The sequence below is a fragment of the Somniosus microcephalus genome, unplaced genomic scaffold (genome assembly GCF_052327205.1).
Source record: "Somniosus microcephalus isolate GS21.2 unplaced genomic scaffold, FLI_Smic_1.0 unresolved_chr3, whole genome shotgun sequence".
In the NCBI taxonomy this organism is placed as follows: domain Eukaryota; kingdom Metazoa; phylum Chordata; class Chondrichthyes; order Squaliformes; family Somniosidae; genus Somniosus; species Somniosus microcephalus.
Genome location: NW_028225181.1, coordinates 28,937,987 through 28,962,678, shown reverse-complemented (window position 1 = coordinate 28,962,678; position 24,692 = coordinate 28,937,987). Strand labels below are relative to the sequence as shown.

General features: G+C 54.4%; 1 protein-coding gene across 1 annotated transcript in view; it reads left to right on the top strand.

Annotated features, from left to right (window-relative positions):
* LOC147091334 (C-type lectin domain family 4 member E-like) overlaps positions 1-24,692 on the top strand; it is a 46,547-nt gene that overhangs the window by 8,432 nt on the left and 13,423 nt on the right. The window contains exons 2-3 of the mRNA XM_085976507.1: positions 3,603-3,767; positions 18,743-18,894. Coding sequence (XP_085832633.1) covers positions 3,603-3,767; positions 18,743-18,894 — 317 coding nt within the window. The remainder of the gene's footprint in view (positions 1-3,602; positions 3,768-18,742; positions 18,895-24,692) is intronic.

Genomic DNA, 24,692 nt, shown 5'->3' with positions numbered 1-24,692 from the left:
CATTTGCAAACTGTGACATGATTTCCTCACGTGTAGGAAGCTTGAAGTGCTCTCTCTTTATTGCTCTGTTTAGATCTCTTGGATCCAGGCAAATTCTGAGCTTTCCATTCTTTTTGTCCACAACGACGAGGGAACTCACCCACTCAGTTGGCTCATCTATCTTCTGAATCACGTTCAGGCTTTCCATCCTGTCCAACTCTGCCTTCAGTTGCTTTTGAAGAGCAAACGGAACTTTTCTGCATGGATGTATGACCGTTGGCATACTTTTATCTACTCTGATCGTGTGTTCTCCTGGAAGGCAGCCTAGACCCTGAAATAGGTCGTTGTACTCTTTCATGAGTTCATCATAGACTGTCTCTCCTTTGCTTTCCACAATGAGGACTCTCTTTACCAGGTTCAGTCTCTCACAGGCTATTAAACCTAGTATGGCCTGCACATCCTTTGGCACCACGATAAATGCTAGCGTGTGCTCTCTGTCCTTGTGTGTCACTTTGACAATGCATCTTCCTTTCACTGGTATATTAGTACCTGAGTATCCTGTCACTTTCACTTTTATTCCATGTATCTTTGGTCTGGGTCTAATTTTCTTAAAATCAGCCTCTGATATCACATTAACTTGTGCTCCAGTATCCAATTTAAATGGAATGTGTATGTCATTCACTTTTAGTGTCAACATCCAGTCTCTTTTTTCTTTTTTGTTTTCAGACACGACATCCACATCGAACTCCTCTATCTCGCTTTCATCTACTGCATGGACCTTGCTTTGTTGCGCTTGGTTCTTACAGCAACGGGCATAATGGTTGTTTTTGTTGCAACTATTGCATGTTTTACCATATGCTGGACACTTTTTTGGTGGATGCTGTGTACCGCATCGACTACATGACTTTCGATTGTTCCTTTCATTTTTGTTCGCTGGCCACGCCTCTTTTTTCACATTGGCGCTCTTTTTGTTAAACGGTTTGTGTCCGTTCTTTCTCACTGCATCCACGTTACAGCTATTGTCACCGAACAGCTCCTTTGCCTGCGACTTCACAGTCTCTGTAGCCCTACACAGTGCTATGGCTTTTCCCAGGTCTAGATTTTGCTCTCTTAGCAGTCTTTCCCTTAGACCATTATCTGGAATACCACACACCAGTCTGTCTTTTATCAGCAAGTCTGTCAGTCCCCCAAATTCACACGTTTTGCTTCTGTTTCTCAGTTCAGTCACATACTGATCAATAGTCTCTCCCGTTTTCTGTACACATGTGAATAATCTGTGCCTCTCAAATGCCACGTTATGTTTAGGTATGCAGTAGGCCTCAAACTGTTCCATTATTTTATCCAACTTCATTTTGTCTCCATCAGCAGCGAATGTGAAGTTATTATACACCTCCAGCGCTTCATCACCCACGACATGTAAGAACACTGACGCTTTCATTTTATCACTTTTCTTGTCAGCTCCGATTGCCACTAAATACAACTCCAAACGTTGTTTGAACCTCCTCCAATTTTCAGCCACATTACCTGTCAACTGAAGCTTCGCCAGTGGGTGTAAACCTTCCATTTTTTCACTTCGTTAGCTATTCTCCAATGGTAAGTAACGATGTTCTCTTTTGGCTTGCTAATATGTGGAGAGCTGATTTAACTTCAGATTTTTCCTCTTCATCTCTTTCAATCACTACTTCTGACACCATGTATTGTTTTGTATGTGGGTTCAATGACGACACATTCATGAAAGAGCTTGTCTTTTTATCTAAAGTATATTCAACTCAGTTAACAGCATTACAGGAGACACCATCTTAGAGATCCATCTAAAACTAAACTATGACTAAACTGCTTGTCTCTCACATGCCCTCTGCTGGTCAGGCATAAATAATCAATCAGGCAATTTATGCTGGTAAGGCATAAATAATCAAACAGGCAAATACCATCACTATTTGCTGATATCATTACATGCTGTACCTGCCCTGGGAGTGTTTGATGGGACAGTGTTGAGGGAGCTTTACTCTGTATCTAACCTGTGCTGTACCTGCCCTGGGAGTGTTTGATGGGACAGTGTAGAGGGAGCGTTACTCTGTATCTGACCCCGTGCTGTGCCTGCCCTGGGAGTGTTTGATGGGACAGTGTTGAGGGAGCTTTACTCTGTATCTAACCTGTGCTGTACCTGCCCTGGGAGTGTTTGATGGGACAGTGTAGAGGGAGCGTTACTCTGTATCTGACCCCGTGCTGTGCCTGCCCTGGGAGTGTTTGATGGGACAGTGTAGAGGGAGCTTTACTCTGTATCTAACCCGTGCTGTACCTGCCCTGGGAGTGTTTGATGGGACAGTGTAGAGGGAGCTTTACTCTGTATCTAACCTGTGCTGTACCTGCCCTGGGAGTGTTTGATGGGACAGTGTAGAGGGAGCTTTACTCTGTATCTAACCCGTGCTGTACCTGCCCCGGGAGTGTTTGATGGGACAGTGTAGAGGGAGCTTTACTCTGTACCTAACCCGTGCTGTACCTGCCCTGGGAGTGTTTGATGGGACAGTGTAGAGGGAGCTTTACTCTGTATCTAACCGTGCTGTACCTGCCCTGGGAGTGTTTGATGGGACAGTGCAGAGGGAGCTTTACTCTGTATCTAACCCGTGCTGTACCTGCCCTGGGAGTGTTTGAAGGGACAGTATTGAGGGAGCTTTACTCTGTATCTAACCCGTGCTGTACCTGCCCTGGGAGTGTTTGATGGGGCAGTGTAGAGGGAGCTTTACTCTGTATCTAACCCCGTGCTGTACCTGCCCTGGGAGTGTTTGATGGGACAGTGTAGAGGGAGCTTTACTCTGTATCTAACCCGTGCTGTACCTGCCCTGGGAGTGTTTGATGGGACAGTGTAGAGGGAGCTTTACTCTGTATCTAACCCGTGCTGTACCTGCCCTGGGAGTGTTTGATGGGACAGTGTAGAGGGAGCTTTACTCTGTATCTAACCCGTGCTGTACCTGCCCTGGGAGTGTTTGATGGGACAGTGTAGAGGGAGCTTTACTCTGTATCTAACCCGTGCTGTACCTGCCCTGGGAGTGTTTGATGGGACAGTGTAGAGGGAGCTTTACTCTGTATCTAACCCGTGCTGTACCTGCCCTGGGAGTGTTTGATGGGACAGTGTAGAGGGAACTTTACTCTGTATCTAACCCGTGCTGTACCTGCCCTGGGAGTGTTTGATGGGACAGTGTAGAGGGAGCTTTACTCTGTATCTAACCCGTGCTGTACCTGCCCTGGGAGTGTTTGATGCGGCAGTGTAGAGGGAGCTTTACTCTGTATCTAACCCGTGCTGTACCTGCCCTGGGAGTGTTTGATGCGGCAGTGTAGAGGGAGCTTTACTCTGTATCTAACCCGTGCTGTACCTGCCCTGGGAGTGTTTGATGGGGCAGTGTAGAGGGAGCTTTACTCTGTATCTAACCCGTGCTGTACCTGCCCTGGGAGTGTTTGATGGGACAGTGTAGAGGGAGCGATACTCTGTATCTATGGAGCCTTGGCCTTGTCTGCTCTGTGTGTGGGAGGTGGGTTAGGGCTCAGTACCACACACACACTGGCCGATGTCAGTCACCAACCCATTGGGGAAAGACCGCTGATGGATATCTCTTCATTTTTATAAGTTGTGGGAGCTTCCGAGAATTTGCAAGTGGCCCGTGACACCCTTCAGAATACCACCGAAAACTATCTGAAACTGCGACAGCAGCTAAGGCAGAGAGAGGAGACACACTGCACGCAGTTCCGAAACTCGACCGAACACTGGCTGCACCTGTTCTGCGAAAAGTACGGTGAGTTGATTCCAAACGGCTAAGTTCTTCGTGTAAACTGTCGCCTTTGCCGTCGGAGCATGGGAACAGGAGAAGGCCCATTCACCCCCTCGAGCCTGTTACACAGGAACAGGAGGAGGCCCATTCAGTCCCCTCGAGCCTGTTACACAGGAACAGGAGGAGGCCCATTCAGCCCCTCGAGCCTGTTACACAGGAACAGGAGGAGGCCCATTCAGCCCCTCGAGCCTGTTACACAGGAACAGGAGGAGGCCCATTCACCCCCTCGAGCCTGTTACACAGGAACAGGAGGAGGCCCATTCAGCCCCTCGAGCCTGTTACACAGGAACAGGAGAAGGCCCATTCAGCCCCTCGAGCCTGTTACACAGGAACAGGAGGAGGCCCATTCAGCCCCCTCGAGCCTGTTACACAGGAACAGGAGGAGGCCCATTCAGCCCCTCGAGCCTGTTACACAGGAACAGGAGCAGGCCCATTCAGTCCCTCGAGCCTGTTACACAGGAACAGGAGGAGGCCCATTCAGTCCCTCGAGCCTGTTACACAGGAACAGGAGGAGGCCCATTCAGCCCCTCGAGCCTGTTACACAGGAACAGGAGGAGGCCCATTCAGTCCTTCGAGCCTGTTACACAGGAACAGGAGGAGGCCCATTCAGCCCCTCGAGCCTGTTACACAGGAACAGGAGGAGACCCATTCAGCCCCTCGAGCCTGTTACTCAGGAACAGGAGGAGGCCCATTCAGTCCCTCGAGCCTGTTACCCAGGAACAGGAGGAGTCCCATTCAGCCCCTCGAGCCTGTTACTCAGGAACAGGTGGAGGCCCATTCAGCCCCTCGAGCCTGTTACACAGGAACAGGAGGAGGCCCATTCAGCCCCTCGAGCCTGGTACACAGGAACAGGAGGAGGCCCATTCAGTCCCTCGAACCTGTTACACAGGAACAGGAGGAGGCCCATTCCGCCCCTCGAGCCTGTTACACAGGAACAGGAGGAGGCCCATTCAGCCCCTCGAGCTTGTTACACAGGAACAGGAGGAGGCCCATTCAGCCCCTCGAGCCTGGTACACAGGAACAGGAGGAGGCCCATTCAGCCCCTCGAGCCTGGTACACAGGAACAGGAGGAGGCCCATTCAGCCCCTCGAGCCTGTTACACAGGAACAGGAGGAGGCCCATTCAGCCCCTCGAGCCTGGTACACAGGAACAGGAGGAGGCCCATTCAGTCCCTCGAGCCTCTTACACAGGAACAGGAGGAGGCCCATTCAGCCCCTCGAGCCTGTTACACAGGAACAGGAGGAGGCCCATTCAGCCCCTCGAGCGTGGTACACAGGAACAGGAGGAGGCCCATTCAGCCCCCCGAGCCTGTTACACAGGAACAGGAGGAGGCCCATTCACCCCCTCGAGCCTGTTACACAGGAACAGGAGGAGGCCCATTCAGCCCCTCGAGCCTGTTACTCAGGAACAGGAGGAGGCCCATTCAGCCCCTCGAGCCTGTTACACAGGAACAGGAGGCGGCCCATTCAGTCCCCTCGAGCCTGTTACACAGGAACAGGAGGAGGCCCATTCAGCCCTCGAGCCTGTTACACAGGAACAGGAGGAGGCCCATTCAGCCCCTCGAGCCTGTTACACAGGAACAGGAGTGTTAAGTCTGTGTGTTATAATGAGAATTACTACACAGACCACAAGAGTAACTTTTAACAGGTCTTTACTAGTCGAAGGTCAGGGCGGAACTGCCCAATAAATCATTACACAGCACTTATATACCGGTGTGGTCACCACCGGTATTACAGTATACAGCAGCCAAGATAAAGTAGTGCAACCCTTAAAATAGTTCTCTTAACGGTGGAACGGTTACATACACAACAATCCTCCCTTTTTAGCTTAACAGTATATATTCCCCATTAAACATAACATCATAACATATATACACAGCTTCATGTAAAAACAGTTCACAGATTCAGTCTCTCTGGAGGCTTCCTGACTCGGTCCGGATAACGCCTCGGTGGTGTAGTCGTTTTCGGTGGTGTAGTAGGTTCTTTTGGCAAGGTCGATTCGGCTTGAATGCCAGTGTCGGGTTCATCTGATTCCAGTATCACCGGATCGGAGGTAGATCCTATGAGTATCGCTGCTTCATCATTAGGCGTATAGAGTTGTGGAGTAGGTTGTCCCTTTTCGGATGACTCTATGATTTGGTCAGCATGGCGCCTTATGCTTTCACCAATGTCCACGGTATACATCAGCGGTCCTAGTCGTGTGCAAATAGTTCCAGGCTGCCATTTCTCGGTACAGTAGTCCCGGGCCAAATCTTGTTGACCTATCTGGAAGGTTCTAGTTGGCCTTTCATTCATGCCTTGAAATTGCCGGTTCTCTACGTCCCTTCTGATGTTTGGCTTGATCAAATCCAGCCGGCATCTTAGTCTTCTATTGAAAAACATCATGGCGGGAGTTTGGTTTGTAACCGCATGTGTTGCATTCCTGTACGCCAACAAGAAGTTATCTACCTTATGTTGTAGATTTATGTCTTCCTTACCCATGGCCTTTATGGCCTTCTTGAAGGTCTGGACAAACCTTTCAGCTAATCCATTGGTGGCGGGATGGTATGGGGCGGACGTGTAGTGCTTAACCCCATTGTTTTTTAAGAACTTCCTGAATTCTTCGGACACAAATTGCGGTCCATTATCAGAACAGATCTGTTCCAGCAGCCCATTCCTGGCAAATATGGTCCTTAATACTGTGATGGTTTTTTCCGTGGTGGTGGAGGACATCTTTATTACCTCCGGCCACTTGGAGTGTGCATCCACCGCGATTAAGAACATTGAGTCCATAAATGGACCAGCAAAGTCGATATGTACCCTTTGCCATGGAGATGAGGGCCACTCCCATGGATGTAGAGGAGCTTGTGGTGGGGCGTTTTGGACCTTCTGGCATCCTAGACAGCTCTTGGTCATTTCTTCGATGTCTCCATCGATACCTGGCCACCACACAAACGCTCTGGCTAGGTTCTTCATTTTCACTCCACCCAGATGCCCCTCGTGAAGCTCCTTTAGCACTTTATGCTGGAGTTTGGGTGGAATCACCACTCTGGATCCACACATCAAAGTTCCTCGGCACACTGACAGCTGTTCTCTTCTTTGCGAGAATGCTGGGAACAGTGGTTCGCCATGTGCTGGCCATCCCTTCACCGTTAAATCGTAGACTCGTGAGAGAGTCGGGTCATTTCTTGTTTCCTTTTCGATCGTAGAATTTGTTACTGGTAGACATTCCACTATGGTTGAGTGGAACATCTCCACTGGGTCCACTGTAGGCGCCTCTTCTACCGTTGGCAACGGTAGGCGCGATAAACCGTCAGCATTCCCATGCTGTTTTGATCCTTTGTATTCTATGTCATATTGGTGTGCCCCTAGGAAAAGGGACCACCTCTGTAGCCTTTGCGCTGTCATAATGGAAACGCCCTTTTTAGGGTTGAATATGGATACCAACGGCTGGTGGTCTGTCAGCAGTGTAAACTTCTGGCCCTGCAGGTAATGATTAAACTTCTTTACTCCCCACACCAGGCTGAGAGCCTCCCTATCTATCTGAGCATAGTTGCGCTCAGCGGAGGTCAATGATCTGGATGCAAATGCGACTGGCCTTTCCGAGCCATTTGGCCACTTGTGTGAGGGTACTGCTCCAATACCATAAGGAGAAGCATCACAAGCTAAACGAATAGGTAGTGTTGGGTTGAAGTGAGCCAACACTTCCTCTGAGGTGATCAATGCCTTGCTTTTGCGAAAGGCCTTCTTACAGTCCTCGCTCCACCTCCATGGTACTTCTTTCTGCAAAACAGCATTCAGCGGGTGCAGCACCGTGGATAGATTTGGCAGAAACTTATGGTAATAGTTAATCAACCCTAGGAACGACCTCAACTGGGATACATTTTCCGGAGCGGGAGCCTTCACAACAGCTTCGATCTTGTCAGGTGACTTGTGCAGCCCCTCCTGGTCAATGACATGACCACAGTACGAGATCCGTTTCTGAAAGAACTCACATTTCTGGCGATTAACTCGAAGGCCATATTCCTTCAACCTGGTGAGCACCAGTTTCAAATTTGCAAGGTGTTCCTCATCGTCATCTCCTGTAATCAGGATATCGTCCAAGTAACATTGAGTGCTTGGAATTCCCTGTAATACCTGCTCCATGGCCCTCTGCCAAATTGCTGGGGCCGAAGCCACTCCAAAAACCAGTCTATTATATCGATACAAGCCTTTGTGCGTGTTGATTGTGAGATACTGGCGCGACTCTTCCTCAACTTCCATCTGTAAGTACGCTTGCGCCAGGTCTATCTTGGTGAAGCGTTTCCCGCCAGACAATGAAGCAAAGATATCCTCAATCTGCGGAAGCGGATATTGCACCGTGTGAAGCACCGGATTAACCGTGATCTTGAAGTCTCCACAGATGCGGACCTTCCCCGGTTCCCCTGGCTTGTTACTCGATGAACGCTTCATGACGGGAACAATGGGCGTGGCCCACTCACTCCAGTCCACCTTAGACAGTACTCCTGAACGTTCTAGCCCTTCCAGCTCAGCTTCCACAGCAGGTCGTATCGCGTAAGGTACCGGTCTGGCTTTGAAAAATTTTGGGTTTGCATGTTCTGCAATCTTGATTTTTGCCTTAATTCCTCTCAGTGTTCCCAGTCCCTGTTGGAACACCTCTTTAGCCTCATCCAATATTCTGGACAATCGTTCAGGTTTGACATCTTTTTTTCCGGAATCTACCGTTACTGCGTTTAGGGAGTGCCAGTCCATATTTATTTCCCTGATCCACTCCCGTCCCAGAAGTGGTGGACCTCCCTCAGGTAGTACATATAAGTCCATTCCTTGGTGTTCTTTGCCCTTGTGTACCACCTTGACTTTTATCTTTCCGATGGGGTATACTCTTTGCCCCGTGTATGTCTGCAATACTATCTTCGTACCCCGTAGGGGAATATGTTTGAATAACCTTTTGTAATCTTGCTTATTCATGACCGTCAACGCCGATCCTGTGTCCAATTCCATCTTCATTTGGACTCCTGCTATCTGCAGTGTGACCCAAATAGTTTGTCGGTCAGCTTCCTTACTCACATTGTGAATTCTCAGACTACCCAGTTCCTTGCTGTTGGAGTCTGAATCCGAATTCTGTTCATCCGAACTCTTCTCAGCCACCTTATGTACCTTTCTGCACTTTTCCTGCGGTGACTTTTTGTTGCTGGTCTTCTTTCCTGACCGGCATACTTTAGCTATGTGACCAAGCTTGCCACATTTTCTACATTCCTGGTTTTTAAACCAGCATTGGTTCTGATCGTGTGTTGTCTTCCCACAACGATAACATTCCGTTGTACCCGAAGCCATTTGATCTACGCTGAGTACCGCTGCCTTCAGCTGCATTTCCGCAGTGCCTCTCGCTGCGGCTTCGTGCGATGCTGCAATAGAGACAGCCTTATCAAGTGTAAGATCATTCTCTTCAAGCAGCCGCTTTTGTGTTCCTTCTTTCGACAATCCACACACGAATTTGTCTCTCAGTGCCTCTGTCAGTCTTTCCCCAAACTGACAATATTTCGCTAGCTTACGCAGTTCAATTAAATACTCCGCGTTGCTTTCCTCTTTCAGTTGCGTTCTCGCATAAAATTTAAATCGTTCCGCTAACATCAGCGGTGTGGGGTTCAAATGATTTTTCAGGACAGCCACAATTTTAGCGAAAGTCTGATCCGCCTGTTTAGCTGGTGATAGAAGATGCTTCAATCGCCCGTATGTCTTCGCACCCATTGAGTTTAGTAAGGTTAGTGCTTTATCGTCATCTGATATTTTATTTGCCTTACAATATATCTCTATGCGTTCTACATACGTGGCCCAATCTTCAACATCGGGATCGAAATCGTTGATGTTACCACGCTTAGGCATCCTCGCGATCTTCTTGAGAAACAAAAAGAATTTTTTTTTTTTTTTTTTAAATGGCGGTTTCCCGCGCTTGTCTTCTTCCCCCGCCTACGAAAATGGCGGCTTCGCGCGTTTTGCCTTTCTCCCCCGCTGGCTGTAATGGCGATTGCCGAATTGCTGCGTTCGCCCTCCCCAGCGGTTTTCAAATCGTGCCTCCCAGCCCCTCTTGCAGTCCGGTCCTTTCCCCCCCGGCTGCGGCTGAGTTCTCCGCGGTTTTTTTATTTTTTTTATTTTCTCCCGCGCCTTACGCTGACCCGGTCGCTGCGCCTCGCGGCCTCGGTAGCTGCCCGGCCTTTTTCCCCGGTCGCGGTCGAGCTCTCTCTCGACGCTGTTGCATCTCCCAGCCCGCTTGCAGCCCGGTCTTTTACACCGGCTGCGTTTGCATTCACCGCGGCTCCCGTGCCTTACGCTGCCCCAGTCTCAGCGCCTCTGGCCCCGACTTCTGTCCGGCTCTTTTCCCCGGCCGTGGTCGAGTTCTCCGCCCTTATATCCTCCGTTTTTCCCTCCCCTACTCCACAGCCACCGTGGCCGACTTGCTGCTCGTCGCTGATCGGCTTACCCACCACCGTGATAGAAGGGATGATCACTGCCTGTTGCTGATGAAAGGCTTCGTGTCAGAATTCTTCCTTTGCTCTGCAGACCCAAGTCTTCTCTCAGCAGAATGATGAGGGCGGATGCCTCTTCTCGATGCCCGTTAAACTGCCTTGGATGTATCTCTGCCGCAGGGTAAGATCGTACTCGTCGCCACTGTTAAGTCTGTGTGTTATAATGAGAATTATTACACAGACCACAAGAGTAACTTTTAACAGGTCTTTACTAGTCGAAGGTCAGGGCGGAACTGCCCAATAAATCATTACACAGCACTTATATACCGGTGTGGTCACCACCGGTATTACAGTACACAGCAGCCAAGATAAAGTAGTGCAACTCTTAAAATAGTTCTCTCAAAGGTGGAACGGTTACATACACCACAAGGAGGAGGCCCATTCAGTCCCTCGAGCCTGTTACACAGGAACAGGAGGAGGCCCATTCAGTCCCTCGAGCCTGTTACACAGGAACAGGAGGAGGCCCATTCAGCCCCTCGAGCCTGTTACAAAGGATCAGGATTAGGCCCATTCAGCCCCCCGAGCCTGTTACACAGGAACAGGAGGAGGCCCATTCAGCCCCTCGAGCCTGTTACAAAGGATCAGGATTAGGCCCATTCAGCCCCTCGAGCCTGTTACAGAGGAACAGGAGGAGGCCCATTCAGTCCCTCGAGCCTGTTACACAGGAACAGCAGGAGGCCCATTCAGCCTCTCGAGCCTCTTACACAGGAACAGGAGGAGGCCCATTCAGCCCCTCGTGCCTGTTACACAGGAACAGCAGGAGGCCCATTCAGCCTCTCGAGCCTCTTACACAGGAACAGCAGGAGGCCCATTCATCCCCTCGAGCCTGTTACACAGGAACAGCAGGAGGCCCATTCATCCCCTCGAGCCTGTGACACAGGAACAGCAGGAGGCCCATTCAGCCCCTCGAGCCTGTTACACAGGAACAGCAGGAGGCCCATTCATCCCCTCGAGCCTGTTACACAGGAACAGGAGGAGGCCCATTCAGCCCCTCGAGCCTGTTACATAGGAACAGGAGTAGGCCCATTCACCCCCTCGAGCCTGTTACCAGGAATAGGAGGAGGCCCATTCAGTCCCTCGAGCCTGTTACACAGGAACAGGAGGAGGCCCATTCAGCCCCTCGAGCCTGTTACACAGGAACAGGAGGAGGCACATTCAGCCCCTCGAGCCTGTTACACAGGAACAGGAGGAGGCCCATTCAGCCCCTCGAGCCTGTTACATAGGAACAGGAGTAGGCCCATTCACCCCCTCGAGCCTGTTACCAGGAATAGGAGGAGGCCCATTCAGCCCCTCGAGCCTGTTACACAGGGACAGGAGTGGGCCCATTCAGCCCCTCGAGCCTGTTACACAGTAACAGGAGGAGGCCCATTCAGCCCCTCGAGCCTGTTACACAGGATCAGGAGGAGGGCCATTCAGCCCCTCGACCCTGTTACACAGGAACAGGAGGAAGCCCATTCAGCCCCTCGAGCCTGTTACACAGGAACAGGAAGAGGCCCATTCAGCCCCTCGAGCCTGTTACAAAGGATCAGGATTAGGCCCATTCAGCCCCCCGAGCCTGTTACACAGGAACAGCAGGAGGCCCATTCATCCCCTCAAGCCTGTTACACAGGAACAGGAGTAGGCCCATTCAGCCCCTCGAGCCTGTTACACAGGAACAGGAGGAGGCCCATTCAGCCCCCTCGAGCCTGTTACACAGGAACAGGAGGAGGCCCATTCAGCCCATCGAGCCTGTTACACAGGAACAAGAGGAGGCCCATTCAACCCCTCGAGCCTGTTACACAGGAACAGGAGGACGCCCATTCAACCCCTCGAGCCTGTTACACAGGAACAGGAGTTGGCGCATTCAGCCCCTCGAGCCTATTACACAAGAACAGGAGGAGGCCCATTCAGCCCCTCGAGCCTGTTACACAGGAACAGGAGGAGGCCCATTCAGTCCCTCGAGCCTGTTACACAGGAACAGGAGGAGGCCCATTCAGCCCCTCGAGCCTGTTACACAGGAACAGGAGGAGGCCCATTCAGCCCCTCGAGCCTGTTACACAGGAACAGGAGGAGGCCCATTCAGCCCCTTGAGCCGGTTACACAGGAACAGGAGGAGGCCCATTCAGTCTCCTCGAGCCTGTTACACAGGAACAGGAGGAGGCCCATTCAGCCCCTCGAGCCTGTTACACAGGAACAGGAGGAGGCCCATTCAGCCCCTCGAGCCTGTTACACAGGAACAGGAGTAGGCCCATTCAGCCCCTCGAGCCTGTTACACAGAAACAGGAGGAGGCCCATTCAGCCCCTCAAGCCTGTTACACAGGAACAGGAGGATGCCCATTCAGCCCCTCGAGCCTGTTACACAAGAACAGGAGGAGGCCCATTCAGTCTCCTCGAGCCTGTTACACAGGAACAGGATTAGGCCCATTCAGTCCCCTCGAACCTGTTACATAGGAACAGGAGGAGGCCCATTCAGCCCCTCGAGCCTGTTACACAGGAGCAGGAGGCGGCCCATTCATCCCCTCGAGCCTGTTAGCATAGGAACAGGAGCAGGCCCATTCACCCCCTCGAGCCTGTTACCAGGAATAGGAGGAGGCCCATTCAGCCCCTCGAGCCTGTTACACAGGAACAGGAGGAGGCCTATTCAGCCCCTCGAGCCTGTTACACAGGAACAGGAGGAGGCCTTTTCAGCCCCTCGAGCCTGTTACACAAGAACAGGAGGAGGCCCATTCAGCCCCTCGAGCCTGTTACACAAGAACAGGAGGAGGCCCATTCAGCCCCTCGAGCCTGTTACACAGGAACAGGAGGAGGCCCATTCAGCCATTGAGCCTGTTACACAGGAACAGGAGGAGGCCCATTCAACCCCTCGAGCCTGTTACACAGGCACAGGAGGATGCCCATTCAACCCCTCGTGCCTGTTACACAGGAACAGGAGTTGGCCCATTCAGCCCCTCGAGCCTGTTACACAAGAACAGGAGGAGGCCCATTCAGCCCCTCGAGCCTGTTTCACAGGAACAGGAGGATGCCCATTCAGTCTCCTCGAGCCTGTAACACAGGAACAGGAGGAGGCCCATTCAGCCCCTCGAGCCTGTTACACAGGAACAGGAGTAGGCCCATTCAGCCCCTCGAGCCTGTTACACAGAACCAGGAGGAGGCCCATTCAGTCCCCTCGAGCCTGTTACACAGGAACAGGAGGAGGCCCATTCAGCCCCTCGAGCCTGTTACACAGGAACAGGAGGATGCCCATTCAGCCCCTCGAGCCTGTTACACAAGAACAGGAGGAGGCCCATTCAGTCTCCTCGAGCCTGTTACACAGGAACAGGATTAGGCCCATTCAGTCCCCTCGAGCCTGTTACATAGGAACAGGAGGAGGCCCATTCAGCCCCTCGAGCCTGTTACACAGGAACAGGAGGATGCCCATTCAGCCCCTCGAGCCTGTTACACAAGAACAGGAGGAGGCCCATTCAGTCTCCTCGAGCCTGTTACACAGGAACAGGATTTGGCCCATTCAGTCCCCTCGAGCCTGTTACCAGGAATAGGAGGAGGCCCATTCAGCCCCTCGAGCCTGTTACACAGGAACAGGAGCAGGCCCATTCAACCCCTCGAGCCTGTTATACAGGAACAGGAGGATGCCCATTCAACCCCTCGTGCCTGTTACACAGGAACAGGAGTTGGACCATTCAGCCGCTCGAGCCGGTTACACAGGAACAGGAGTAGGCCCATTCAGCCCCTCGAGCCTGTCACACAGGGACAGGAGGAGGCCCATTCAGCCCCTCGAGCCTGTTACACAGGAACAGGAGGAGGCCCATTCAGCCCCTCGAGCCTGTTACACAGGAACAGGAGGAGGCCCATTCAGCCCCTCGAGCCTGTTACACAGGAACAGCAGGAGGCCCATTCAGCGCTTGAGCCTGTCACACAGGAACAGGAGGAGGCCCATTCAGCCCCTCGAGCCTCTCACACAGGAACAGGAGGAGGCCCATTCAGCCCATCGAGCCTGTTGCACAGGACAGGAGGAGGCCCATTCAACCCCTCGAGCCTGTTACACAGGAACAGGAGGATGCCCATTCAACCCCTCGTGCCTGTTACACAGGAACAGGAGTTGGCCCATTCAGCCCCTCGAGCCGGTTACACAGCAACAGGAGTAGGCCCATTCAGCCCCTCGAGCCTGTCACACAGGGACAGGAGGAGGCCCATTCAGCCCCTCGAGCCTGTTACACAGGAACAGGAGGAGGCGCATTCAGCCCCTCGAGCCTGTTACACAGTAACAGGAGGAGGCCCATTCAGCCCTTCGAGCCTGTTACACAGGAACAGGAGGAGGCCTATTCAGCCCCTCGAGCCTGTTACACAGGAACAGGAGGAGGCCCATTCAGCCCCTCGAGCCTGCTACACAGGAACAGGAGGAGGCCCATTCAGCCCCTCGAGCCTGTTACACAGGAACAGGATTAGGCCCATTCAGTCCCTCGAGCCTGTAACACAGGAACAGGAGTAGTCCCATTCAGCCCCTCGAGCCTGTTAACCAAGAACAGGAGGAGGCCCATTGAGCCCCTCGAGCCTGTTACACAGGAACAGGAGGAGTCCCATTCAGCCCCTCGAGCCTGTTACCCAAGAACAGGAGGAGGCCCATTGAGCCCCTCGAGCCTGTTACACAGGAACAGGAGGAGTCCCATTCAGCCCCTGGAGCCTGTTACACAGGAACAGGAGGAGGCTCATTCAGCCCCTCGAGCCTGTTACACAGGAACAGGATTAGGCCCATTCAGCCCCCTCGAGCCTGTTACACAGGAACAGGAGGAGGCCCATTCAGCCCCTCAAGCCTGTTACACTGGAACAGGAGGAGGCCCATTCAGCCCCTCGAGCCTGTTACACAGGAACAGGAGGAGGCCCATTCAGCTCCCCTAGCCTGTTACACAGGAACAGCAGGAGGCCCATTCAGCCCCTCGAGCCTGTTACACAGGAACAGGAGGAGGCCCATTCAGCCCCCTCGAGCCTGTTACACAGGAACAGGAGTAGGCCCATTCAGCCCCTCGAGCCTGTTACACAGGAACAGGAGGAGGCCCATTTAGTCTCCTTGAGCCTGTTACACAGGAACAGGAGCAGGCCCATTCAGCCCATCGAGCCTGTTACACAGGAACAAGAGGAGGCGCATTCAACCCCTCGAGCCTGTTACACAGGAACAGGAGGAGGCCCATTCAACCCCTCGAGCCTGTTACACAGGAACAGGAGTTGGCGCATTCAGCCCCTCGAACCTGTTAATCAAGAACAGGAGGAGGCCCATTCAGCCCCTCAAGCCTGTTGCACAGGAACAGGAGGAGGCCCATTCAGTCCCTCGAGCCTGTTACACAGGAACAGGAGGAGGCCCATTGAGCCCCTCGAGCCTGTTACACAGGAATGGGAGGAGGACCATTCAGCCCCTGGAGCCTGTTACACAGGAACAGGAGGAGGCTCATTCAGCCCCTCGAGCCTGTTACACAGGAACAGGATTAGGCCCATTCAGCCCCCTCGAGCCTGTTACACAGGAACAGGAGGAGGCCCATTCAGCCCCTCAAGCCTGTTACACAGGAACAGGAGGAGGCCCATTCAGCCCCTCGAGCCTGTTACACAGGAACAGGAGGAGGCCCATTCAGCTCCTGTAGCCTGTTACACAGGAACAGCTGGAGGCCCATTCAGCCCCTCGAGCCTGTAACACAGGAACAGGAGGAGGCCCATTCAGCCCCCTTGAGCCTGTTACACAGGAACAGGAGTAGGCCCATTCAGCCCCTCGAGCCTGTTACACAGGAACAGGAGGAGGCCCATTTAGTCTCCTTGAGCCTGTTGCAGAGGAACAGGAGGAGGCCCATTCAGCCCATCGAGCCTGTTACACAGGAACAAGAGGAGGCGCATTCAACCCCTCGAGCCTGTTACACAGGAACAGGAGTTGGCGCATTCAGCCCCTCGAACCTGTTAATCAAGAACAGGAGGAGGCCCATTCAGCCCCTCAAGCCTGTTGCACAGGAACAGGAGGAGGCCCATTCAGTCCCTCGAGCCTGTTACACAGGAACAGGAGGAGGCCCATTGAGCCCCTCGAGCCTGTTACACAGGAATGGGAGGAGGCCCATTCAGCCCCTCGAGCCTGTTACACAGGAACAGGAGGAGGCCCATTCAGCCCCTCGAGCCGGTTACACAGGAACAGGAGTACACCCATTCAGCCCCTCGAGCCTATTACACAGGAACAGGAGTAGGCCCATTCAGCCCCTCGAGCTTGTTACACAGGAACAGGAGGAGGCCCATTCAGCCCCTCGAGCCTGTTACACAGGAACAAGAGGAGGCCCATTCAGCCCCTCGAGCCTGTTACACAGGGACAGGAGGAGGCCCATTCAGCTCCTCGAGCCTGTTACACATGAACAGGAGGAGGACCATTCAGCCCCTGGCGCCTGTTACACAGGAACATGAGGAGACCCATTCAGTCCCCTCGAGCCTGTTACACAGGAACAGGAGTAGGCCCATTCAGCCCCTCGAGCCTGTTACACAGGAACAGGAGGAGGCTCATTCAGCCCCTCGAGCCTGTTACCCAGGAACAGGAGTCGGCCCATTCAGCCCCTCGAGCCTGTTACCCAGGAACAGGAGTAGGCTCATTCAGCCCCTCGAGCCTGTTACACAGGAACAGGAGGAGGCCCATTCAGCCCCTCGAGCCTGTTACACAGGAACAGGAGGAGGCTCATTCAGCCCCTCGAGCCTGTTAATCAAGAACAGGAGGAGGCCCATTCAGCCCCTCAAGCCTGTTACACAGGAACAGGAGTAGGCCCATTCAGCCCCTCGAGCCTGTTACACAGGAACAGGAGTAGGCCCATTCAGCCCCTCGAGCCTGTTACACAGGAACAGGACGAGGCCCATTCAGCCCATCGAGCCTGTTACACAGGAACAGGAGGAGGCCCATTCAGCCCCTCGAGCCTGTTACACAGGAACAGGAGGAGGCCCATTCAGCCCGTCGAGCCTGTTACACAGGAACAGGAGGAGGCCCATTCAGCCCCTCGAGCCTGTTACACAGGAACAGGAGGAGGCCCATTCAGCCCCTCGAGCCTGTTACACAAGAACAGGAGGAGGCCCATTCAGCCCCTCGAGCCTGTTACACAGGAACAGGAGGAGGCCCATTCAGCCCATCGAGCCTGTTGCACAGGAACAGGAGGAGGCCCATTCAGCCCCTCGAGCCTGTTATACAGGAACAGAAGGAGGCCCATTCAGTCTCCTCGAGCCTGTTACACAGGAACAGGATTAGGCTCATTCAGTCCCCTCGAGCCTGTTACACAGGATCAGGATTAGGCCCATTCAGCCCCCTCGAGCCTGTTACATAGGAACAGGAGCCGACCAATTCAGTCCCCTGGAGTCCCCCAGTGTGGGGAGGTGAGGAGTCCCACAGTTTGGGAGGTGAGGAGTCTCAGTTTGGGGAGGTGAGGAGTCCCACAGTTTGGGGAGGTGAGGAGTCCCACTGTTTGGGGAGGTGAGGAGTCCCACAGTTTGGGGAGGTGAGGAGTCCCACAGTTTGGGGAGCTGAGGAGTCCCACAGTTTGGGGAGGTGAGGAGTCCCACAGTTTGGGGGGGTGAGGAGTCCCACAGTTTGGGGAGGTGAGGAGTCCCACAGTTTGGGGAGGTGAGGAGTCCCACAGTTTGGGGAGGTGAGGAGTCCCACAGTTTGGGGATGTGAGGAGTCCCACAGTTTGGGGAGGTGAGGAGTCCCACAGTTTGGGGAGGTGAGGAGTCCCACAGTTTGGGGAGGTGAGGAGTCCCACAGTTTGGGGAGGTGAGGAGTCCCACTGTTTGGGGAGGTGAGGAGTCCCACAGTTTGGGGAGGTGAGGAGTTCCACAGTTTGGGGAGGTGAGGACTCCCACAGTTTGGGAGGTGAGGAGTCCCACAGTTTGGGAAGGTGAGGAGTCCCACAGTTTGGGGAGGTGAGGAGTCCCACTCTTTGGGGAGGTGAGGAGTCCCACAGTTTGGGGAGGTGAGGAGTCCCACAGTTGGGGAGGGTGAGGTGTCCCACAGTTTGGGGAGGTGAGGACTCCCACAGTTTGGGGAGGTGAGGAGTCCCACTGTTTGGGGAGGTGAGGAGTCCCACAGTTTGGGGAGGTGAGGAGTCCCACAGTTGGGGAGGGTGAGGTGTCCCACAGTTTGGGGAGGTGAGGAGTCCCACAGTTTGGGAAGGTGAGGAGTCCCACTGTTTGGGGAACTACCCTGGGTGTGTTCAGGCTCACTCACAGGCCGGGAACGGAGCCTGAGATTTTCCTGTGTGTCTCAGTCCCTCCCCGGGTGAGATCGGGTCAGCTCAGCACAGCCCAGGGATGGTGCCAGGGACCTTCCTCCCCTGTGAGTGCGTCAGTCACCAACCCATTTGCTGGGGGGAATGGCCAGACGTACGATTGGGTTCTCCTGACTCGGCATTCCCGCTGAACGTTTCCGCTTTCTTCTCTTCCCCCTCTCTCTCTCTGGACTCAGAATGCCCCTCGAGGATCTGCGACCCCGGCTGGCTCCTCTTCTCCAAAAGCTGCTACCTCCTCACGAACACCAGCCTGAACTGGGAGCGGAGCCGTGAGCTGTGCTCGGGGAAACAGGGCCAGCTGGCCGTTGTAGGCAGCGACAAAGTGCAGGTAGGGACGGGTAGAACCATCTCCGACTGAGATTCGGCCTCTTCGCTCGTGAGCTCGCCAATCACGGCAACCTGGAATGCAGAGATAGCCCCCGGCTTTTCCCCAATGCAAACCCGTCTTCTTAAACCCCTCTTCCCCCCTGTCTACTCCCCCCTCGCCTCCCAATAACGTGTGCGAGGAGCTCATGGACTTTGTCACTACGAACAAAACCATCTGCCGCTTCCCTCCCTTCCCCCTAACCCACCGGGCCCAGCTTCCTCAAAGGCTGCCCCCTGCCCTAGCCCTGAACTCGCATCTTTCTCTTGTTTATCTCCTATCTCCTCTCATCTTATCCATCAGACCCACTTCCTGCTCCCTCAAACCTGTTGCCGCTAAACTGCTGACCACCCAACTTTCCTTCCTGGCTCCCATGTTAGTTGATTTTTTTTCATCCGTTTATGTGATCAGGGCGTCGCTGGCAAGGCCACCATCTATTGCCCATCCCTAATTGCCCTCGAGAAGGTGGTGGTGAGCCGCCTTCTTGAACCGCTGCAGTCCGTGTGGTGAAGGTGCTCCCACAGTGCTGTTAGGGAGGGAGTTCCAGGATTTTGACCCAGCGACGATGAAGGATCGGCGATATATTTCCAAGTCAGGATGGTGTGTGACTTGGAGGGGAACTTGGAGGTGGTGGTGTTCCATAGTGTGGGGAGGGGAGGAGCCCCACAGTTTGGGGAGGTGAGGAGTCCCACAGTTTGGGGAGGTGAGGAGTCCCACAGTTTGGGGAGGTGAGGAGTCCCACAGTTTGGGGAGGTGAGGAGCCCCACAGTTTGGGGAGGTGAGGAATCCCACAGTTTGGGGAGGTGAGGAGTCCCACAGTTTGGGAGGTGAGGAGTCCCACAGTTTGGGGAGGTGAGGAGTCCCACAGTTTGGGGAGGTGAGGAGCCCCACAGTTTGGGGAGGTGAGGAGTCCCACAGTTTGGGGAGGTGAGGAGTCCCACAGTTTGGGGAGGTGAGGAGTCCCACAGTTTGGGGAGGTGAGGAGTCCCACAGTTTGGGGAGGTGAGGAGTCCCACAGTTTGGGGAGGTGAGCAGTCCCACAGTTTGGGGAGGTGAGCAGTCCCACAGTTTGGGGAGGTGAGCAGTCCCACAGTTTGGGGAGGTGAGGAGTCCCACGGTTTGGGGAGGTGAGGAGTCCCACAGTTTGGGGAGGTGAGCAGTCCCACAGTTTGGGGAGGTGAGGAGTCCCACAGTTTGGGGAGGTGAGGAATCCCACAGTTTGGGGAGGTGAGCAGTCCCACAGTTTGGGGAGGTGAGCAGTCCCACAGTTTGGGGAGGTGAGGAGTCCCACAGTTTGGGGAGGTGAGGAGTCCCACAGCTTGGGGAGGTGAGGAGTCCCACAGTTTGGGAGGTGAGGAGTCCCACAGTTTGGGGAGGTGAGGAGTCCCACAGTTTGGGGAGGTGAGGAGTCCCACAGATTGGGGAGGTGAGGAGTCCCACAGTTTGGGGAGGTGAGGAGTCCCACAGTTTGGGGAGGTGAGCAGTCCCACAGTTTGGGGAGGTGAGCAGTCCCACAGTTTGGGGAGGTGAGCAGTCCCACAGTTTGGGGAGGTGAGGAGTCCCACAGTTTGGGGAGGTGAGGAGTCCCACAGTTTGGGGAGGTGAGGAGTCCCAGAGTTTGGGGAGGTGAGGAGTCCCACACTTTGGGAGGTGAGGAGTCCCAGAGTTTGGAGAGGTGAGCAGTCCACAGTTTGGGGAGGTGAGGAGTCCCACAGTTTGGGGAGGTGAGGAGTCCCACAGTTTGGGGAGGTGAGGAGTCCCACAGTTTGGGGAGGTGAGGAGTCCCACAGTTTGGGGAGGTGAGGAGTCCCACAGTTTGGGGAGGTGAGGAGTCCCACAGTTTGGGGAGGGGAGGAGTCCCACAGTTTGGGGAAGTGAGGATTCCCACAGTTTGGGGAGGTGAGGAGTCCCACAGTTTGGGGAGGTGAGGAGTCCCACAGTTTGGGGAGGTGAGGAGTCCCACAGTTTGGGGAGGTGAGGAGTCCCACAGTTTGGGGAGGTGAGGAGTCCCACAGTTTGGGGAGGTGAGGAGTCCCACAGTTTGGGGAGGTGAGGAGTCCCACAGTTTGGGGAGGTGAGGAGTCCCACAGTTTGGGGAGGTGAGGAGTCCCACAGTTTGGGGAGGTGAGGAGTACCACAGTTTGGGGAGGTGAGGAGTCCCACAGTTTGGGGAGGTGAGGAGTCCCACAGTTTGGGGAGGTGAGGAGTCCCACAGTTTGGGGAGGTGAGGAGTCCCACAGTTTGGGGAGGTGAGGAGTCCCACAGTTTGGGGAGGTGAGGAGTCCCACAGTTTGGGGAGGGAGGAGTCCCACAGTTTGGGGAGGTGAGGAGTGATATACCTATCAATTCCTCCAATAAAAGGCGAAGAGTTACGAAGGTGACTAAAGGTTTTTATTGACTAAATAACAGAGCCCACTCTCGTGGGTGATCCGATCCAAGCAGGAGGAATACCAGTCAGTCGCTCACCTTTATACCTGGCCTGGTGGGTGGAGCCAAGGCGGAGTCGGCGGTGGTCATCCCAGGTATAGCAGTGTGGCAAGAGGCGACCTCGTACCGTGATACAATAGTGGTCAGTGATACAGTTATAACGAACAGTGGTGAACAGTGCTAACTACTAACAGTGATACGATAGTGAACGTGGTTTACCACATTCACCCCTTGTTTAGAATTAAGTCCGGCGGGGTGAAGTGTACTACCAATTCTGGTAGGTCAGTCTGTCCGGAGGCTTCGTAAGCCTCTCCGATCGCCGCAGCGGTGGTGTTGCCTTATCCGGTGCTGGTGCCTTATCCGGTGTTGATGCTGGTGTTTGCGTGGTCGGCGAGGGCTCGTGGGGTTCCGGCATGCCGTCTACCTGGGCTGGGGTTGGGGGGGGTGGTGGCGGTGTTTCCGGATCGGCTGAGGGTGCGAGGTCTCGTAGGGAGACAGTGTCCTCCCGCCCGTCTGGGTACGCCACGTAGGCGTACTGGGGGTTGGCGTGCAGGAGGTTCACCCTCTCGACCAGGGGGTCCGTTTTATGGGCCCTCACGTGTTTCCGCAGCCAGACCGGCCCCGGGGCGGTCAGCCAGGTTGGTAGAGTGGTTCCCGTAGTCGACTTCCTGGGGAAAACGAACATTCGTTCATGGGGGGTGGTGTTAGTGGCCGTGCAAAGTAATGACCGGATGGAGTGCAGCGCTGTCGGGAGGACTTCTTGCCAGCGGGAGGTTGGGAGGCCCTTAGACTTTAAGGCTAAGAGGACGGCCTTCCATACCGTCGCGTTCTCTCTTTCCACCTGACCGTTACCTCTGGGGTTGTAGCTGGTGGTCCTGCTTGCTGCAATACCTCTCTCTAGGAGGAATTGCCGGAGTTCCTCGCTCATGAAGGAGGAGCCCCGGTCGCTGTGTATATAGTTCGGGAACCCGAACAAGGCGAAGAGGGCATTCAGGCACTTGATGACCGTGCTACTGGTCATGTCGGGGCAGGGGAAGGCAAAGGGGAAACGGGAGTACTCATCAACGATGTTGAGGAAGTACACATTACGGTCAGAGGACGGGAGGGGCCCCTTAAAGTCGATGCTCAGGCGCTCGAAGGGGCGGGTGGCCTTGATCAGGCTTGCTCGGTCCGGCCTATAGAAGTGCGGTTTGCACTCCGCACAGGTCTGGCAGTTCCTGGTCATGGTCCTGACCTCCTCGATGGAGTAGGTCAGGTTGCGGGCCTTAATGAAATGGTAGAGTCTGGTGACTCCGGGGTGGCAGAGCTGGTCGTGGAGGGTCTGAAGCCTATCGATATGCGCGCTGGCGCATGTCATTCGTGAAAGGGCATCAGGGGATTCGTTCAGCTTGCCTGGCCGGTACAAGATCTCATAATCGTAGGTGGAGAGCTCGATTCTCCATCTCAAAATCTTGTCATTCTTGATTTTGCCCTTCAGCTTGTTATTAAACATGAAAGCCACCGAACGCTGGTCGGTGAGGAGGGTAAATCGTTTGCCTGCCAGGTAGTGCCTCCAGCGCCGTACTGCCTCCACGATCGCCTGGGCCTCTTTCTCGACCGACGAATGTCGGATCTCGGGGCCCTGTAGGGTCCTTGAGAAGAAGGCCACTGGCCTCCCCTCCTGGTTTAGGGTGGCGGCTAAGGCGAAGTCGGATGCGTCGCTCTCCACCTGGAAGGGGATGGACTCGTCCACTGCGTGCATCGTGGCCTTGGCTATGTCTCCCTTAATGAGGGAGAAGGCCGCGCACGCCTCCTCCGTGAGGGGGAAGGAAGTGGCTTTCAGGAGGGGTCTGGCTTTGTCCGCGTAATTGGGTACCCATTGGGCATAGTAGGCGAAAAGCCCCAGGGTTCTCCTAAGTGCTTTAGGGCAGTGGGGGAGGGGTAGCTCCATGAGGGGGCGCATTCTTTCTGGGTCGGGGCCGATGATTCCGTTCTCCACTACGCAGCCGAGGATGGCAAGGCGTGTGGTGTTAAACACGCATTTCTCCTTATTGTAGGTGAGGTTCAGCCGTTGGGCCGTACGGAGGAATTTCTCCAGATTCGCGTCATGTTCCTGCCGGTCGCGGCCGCAGATAGTGACGTTATCTAGGTAGGGGAATGTAGCCTGCAGTTCGTTCTGGTCAACCATCTGGTCCATCTCCCTTTGGAAGACCGAGACCCCATTAGTGACACCGAAGGGGACCCTAAGGAAGTGGTATAGGCGCCCATTCGCCTCGAAGGCGGTATACTGGCGGTCCTCAGGGTGGATAGGGAGTTGGTGGTAGGCCGACTTCAGGTCGATGGTCGAGAATACTTTATACTGTGCAATCTGATTGACCATGTCAGATATGCGGGGGAGGGGGTATGCGTCCAGCTGGGTATATCTGTTTATGGTCTGGCTGTAGTCGATGACCAGGCGGTTTTTATCGCCGGTCTTTACGACTACGACCTGGGCACGCCAGGGGCTGCTGCTCCCCTCGATAATGCCCTCTTTCAGGAGGCGCCGCACCTCAGAGCTAATGAAGGCTCTGTCCCCGGCGCTATACCGCCTGCTCTTGGTAGCGACGGGTTTGCAGTCAGGGGTAAGGTTAGCAAACAGAGAGGGTGGCGGGACCTTGAGGGTGGAGAGGCTGCAGGTGTTACGCGGTGGGCGGTTTAACGTTTGCTGGTTGTTGACTGTGAGTGGGGGGAGGGGTCCACCGTATGCTAGGGTTACGCTTTGGAGGTGGGATTGGAAGTCCAGCCCTAGTAGGACGGCAGCGCAGAGATGGGGGAGGACGAGGAGTTTAAAGTTTTTATACTCCGTGCCCTTAACCGACAGGGTCACGACACAGTAGCCGCTGATGTCCGTGGCGTGGGACCTCGATGCCATCGAGATTCGGCTGCGCGTTGGTAGGACAGAGAGGGAGTAGTGGCTCACCGTGTCTGGGTGGATGAAGCTCTCCGTGCTTCCGCTGTCGAACAGGCAGGTCGTGGCGTGGCCGTTCACTTTGATGTCCATCATTGACTTGGACAGATGGTGCGGGCGGGCTTGGTCCAGGGTGACGGAAGCTAGTGTGTAGCTGAGCGAGTCGTTGTCATCTGCGGGCGAGGCGGTCGGGCGTGGTGAGTAAAATGGCGTCTCCCACGAGGTAGGGCAAAATGACGGAGAAGATGGCTGCCCCCGTAGCTCACATGAGGCACTATTGGGGTCGGTTGCCTTAATCAAAGATGGCCGCCCCCATGACTCATGTGTGGGGATGCTGGCCTCAGTTGCCCTAAACAAAGATGGCCACCCCCATGACTCATGTGTGGGGATGCTGGCCTCAGTTGCCCTA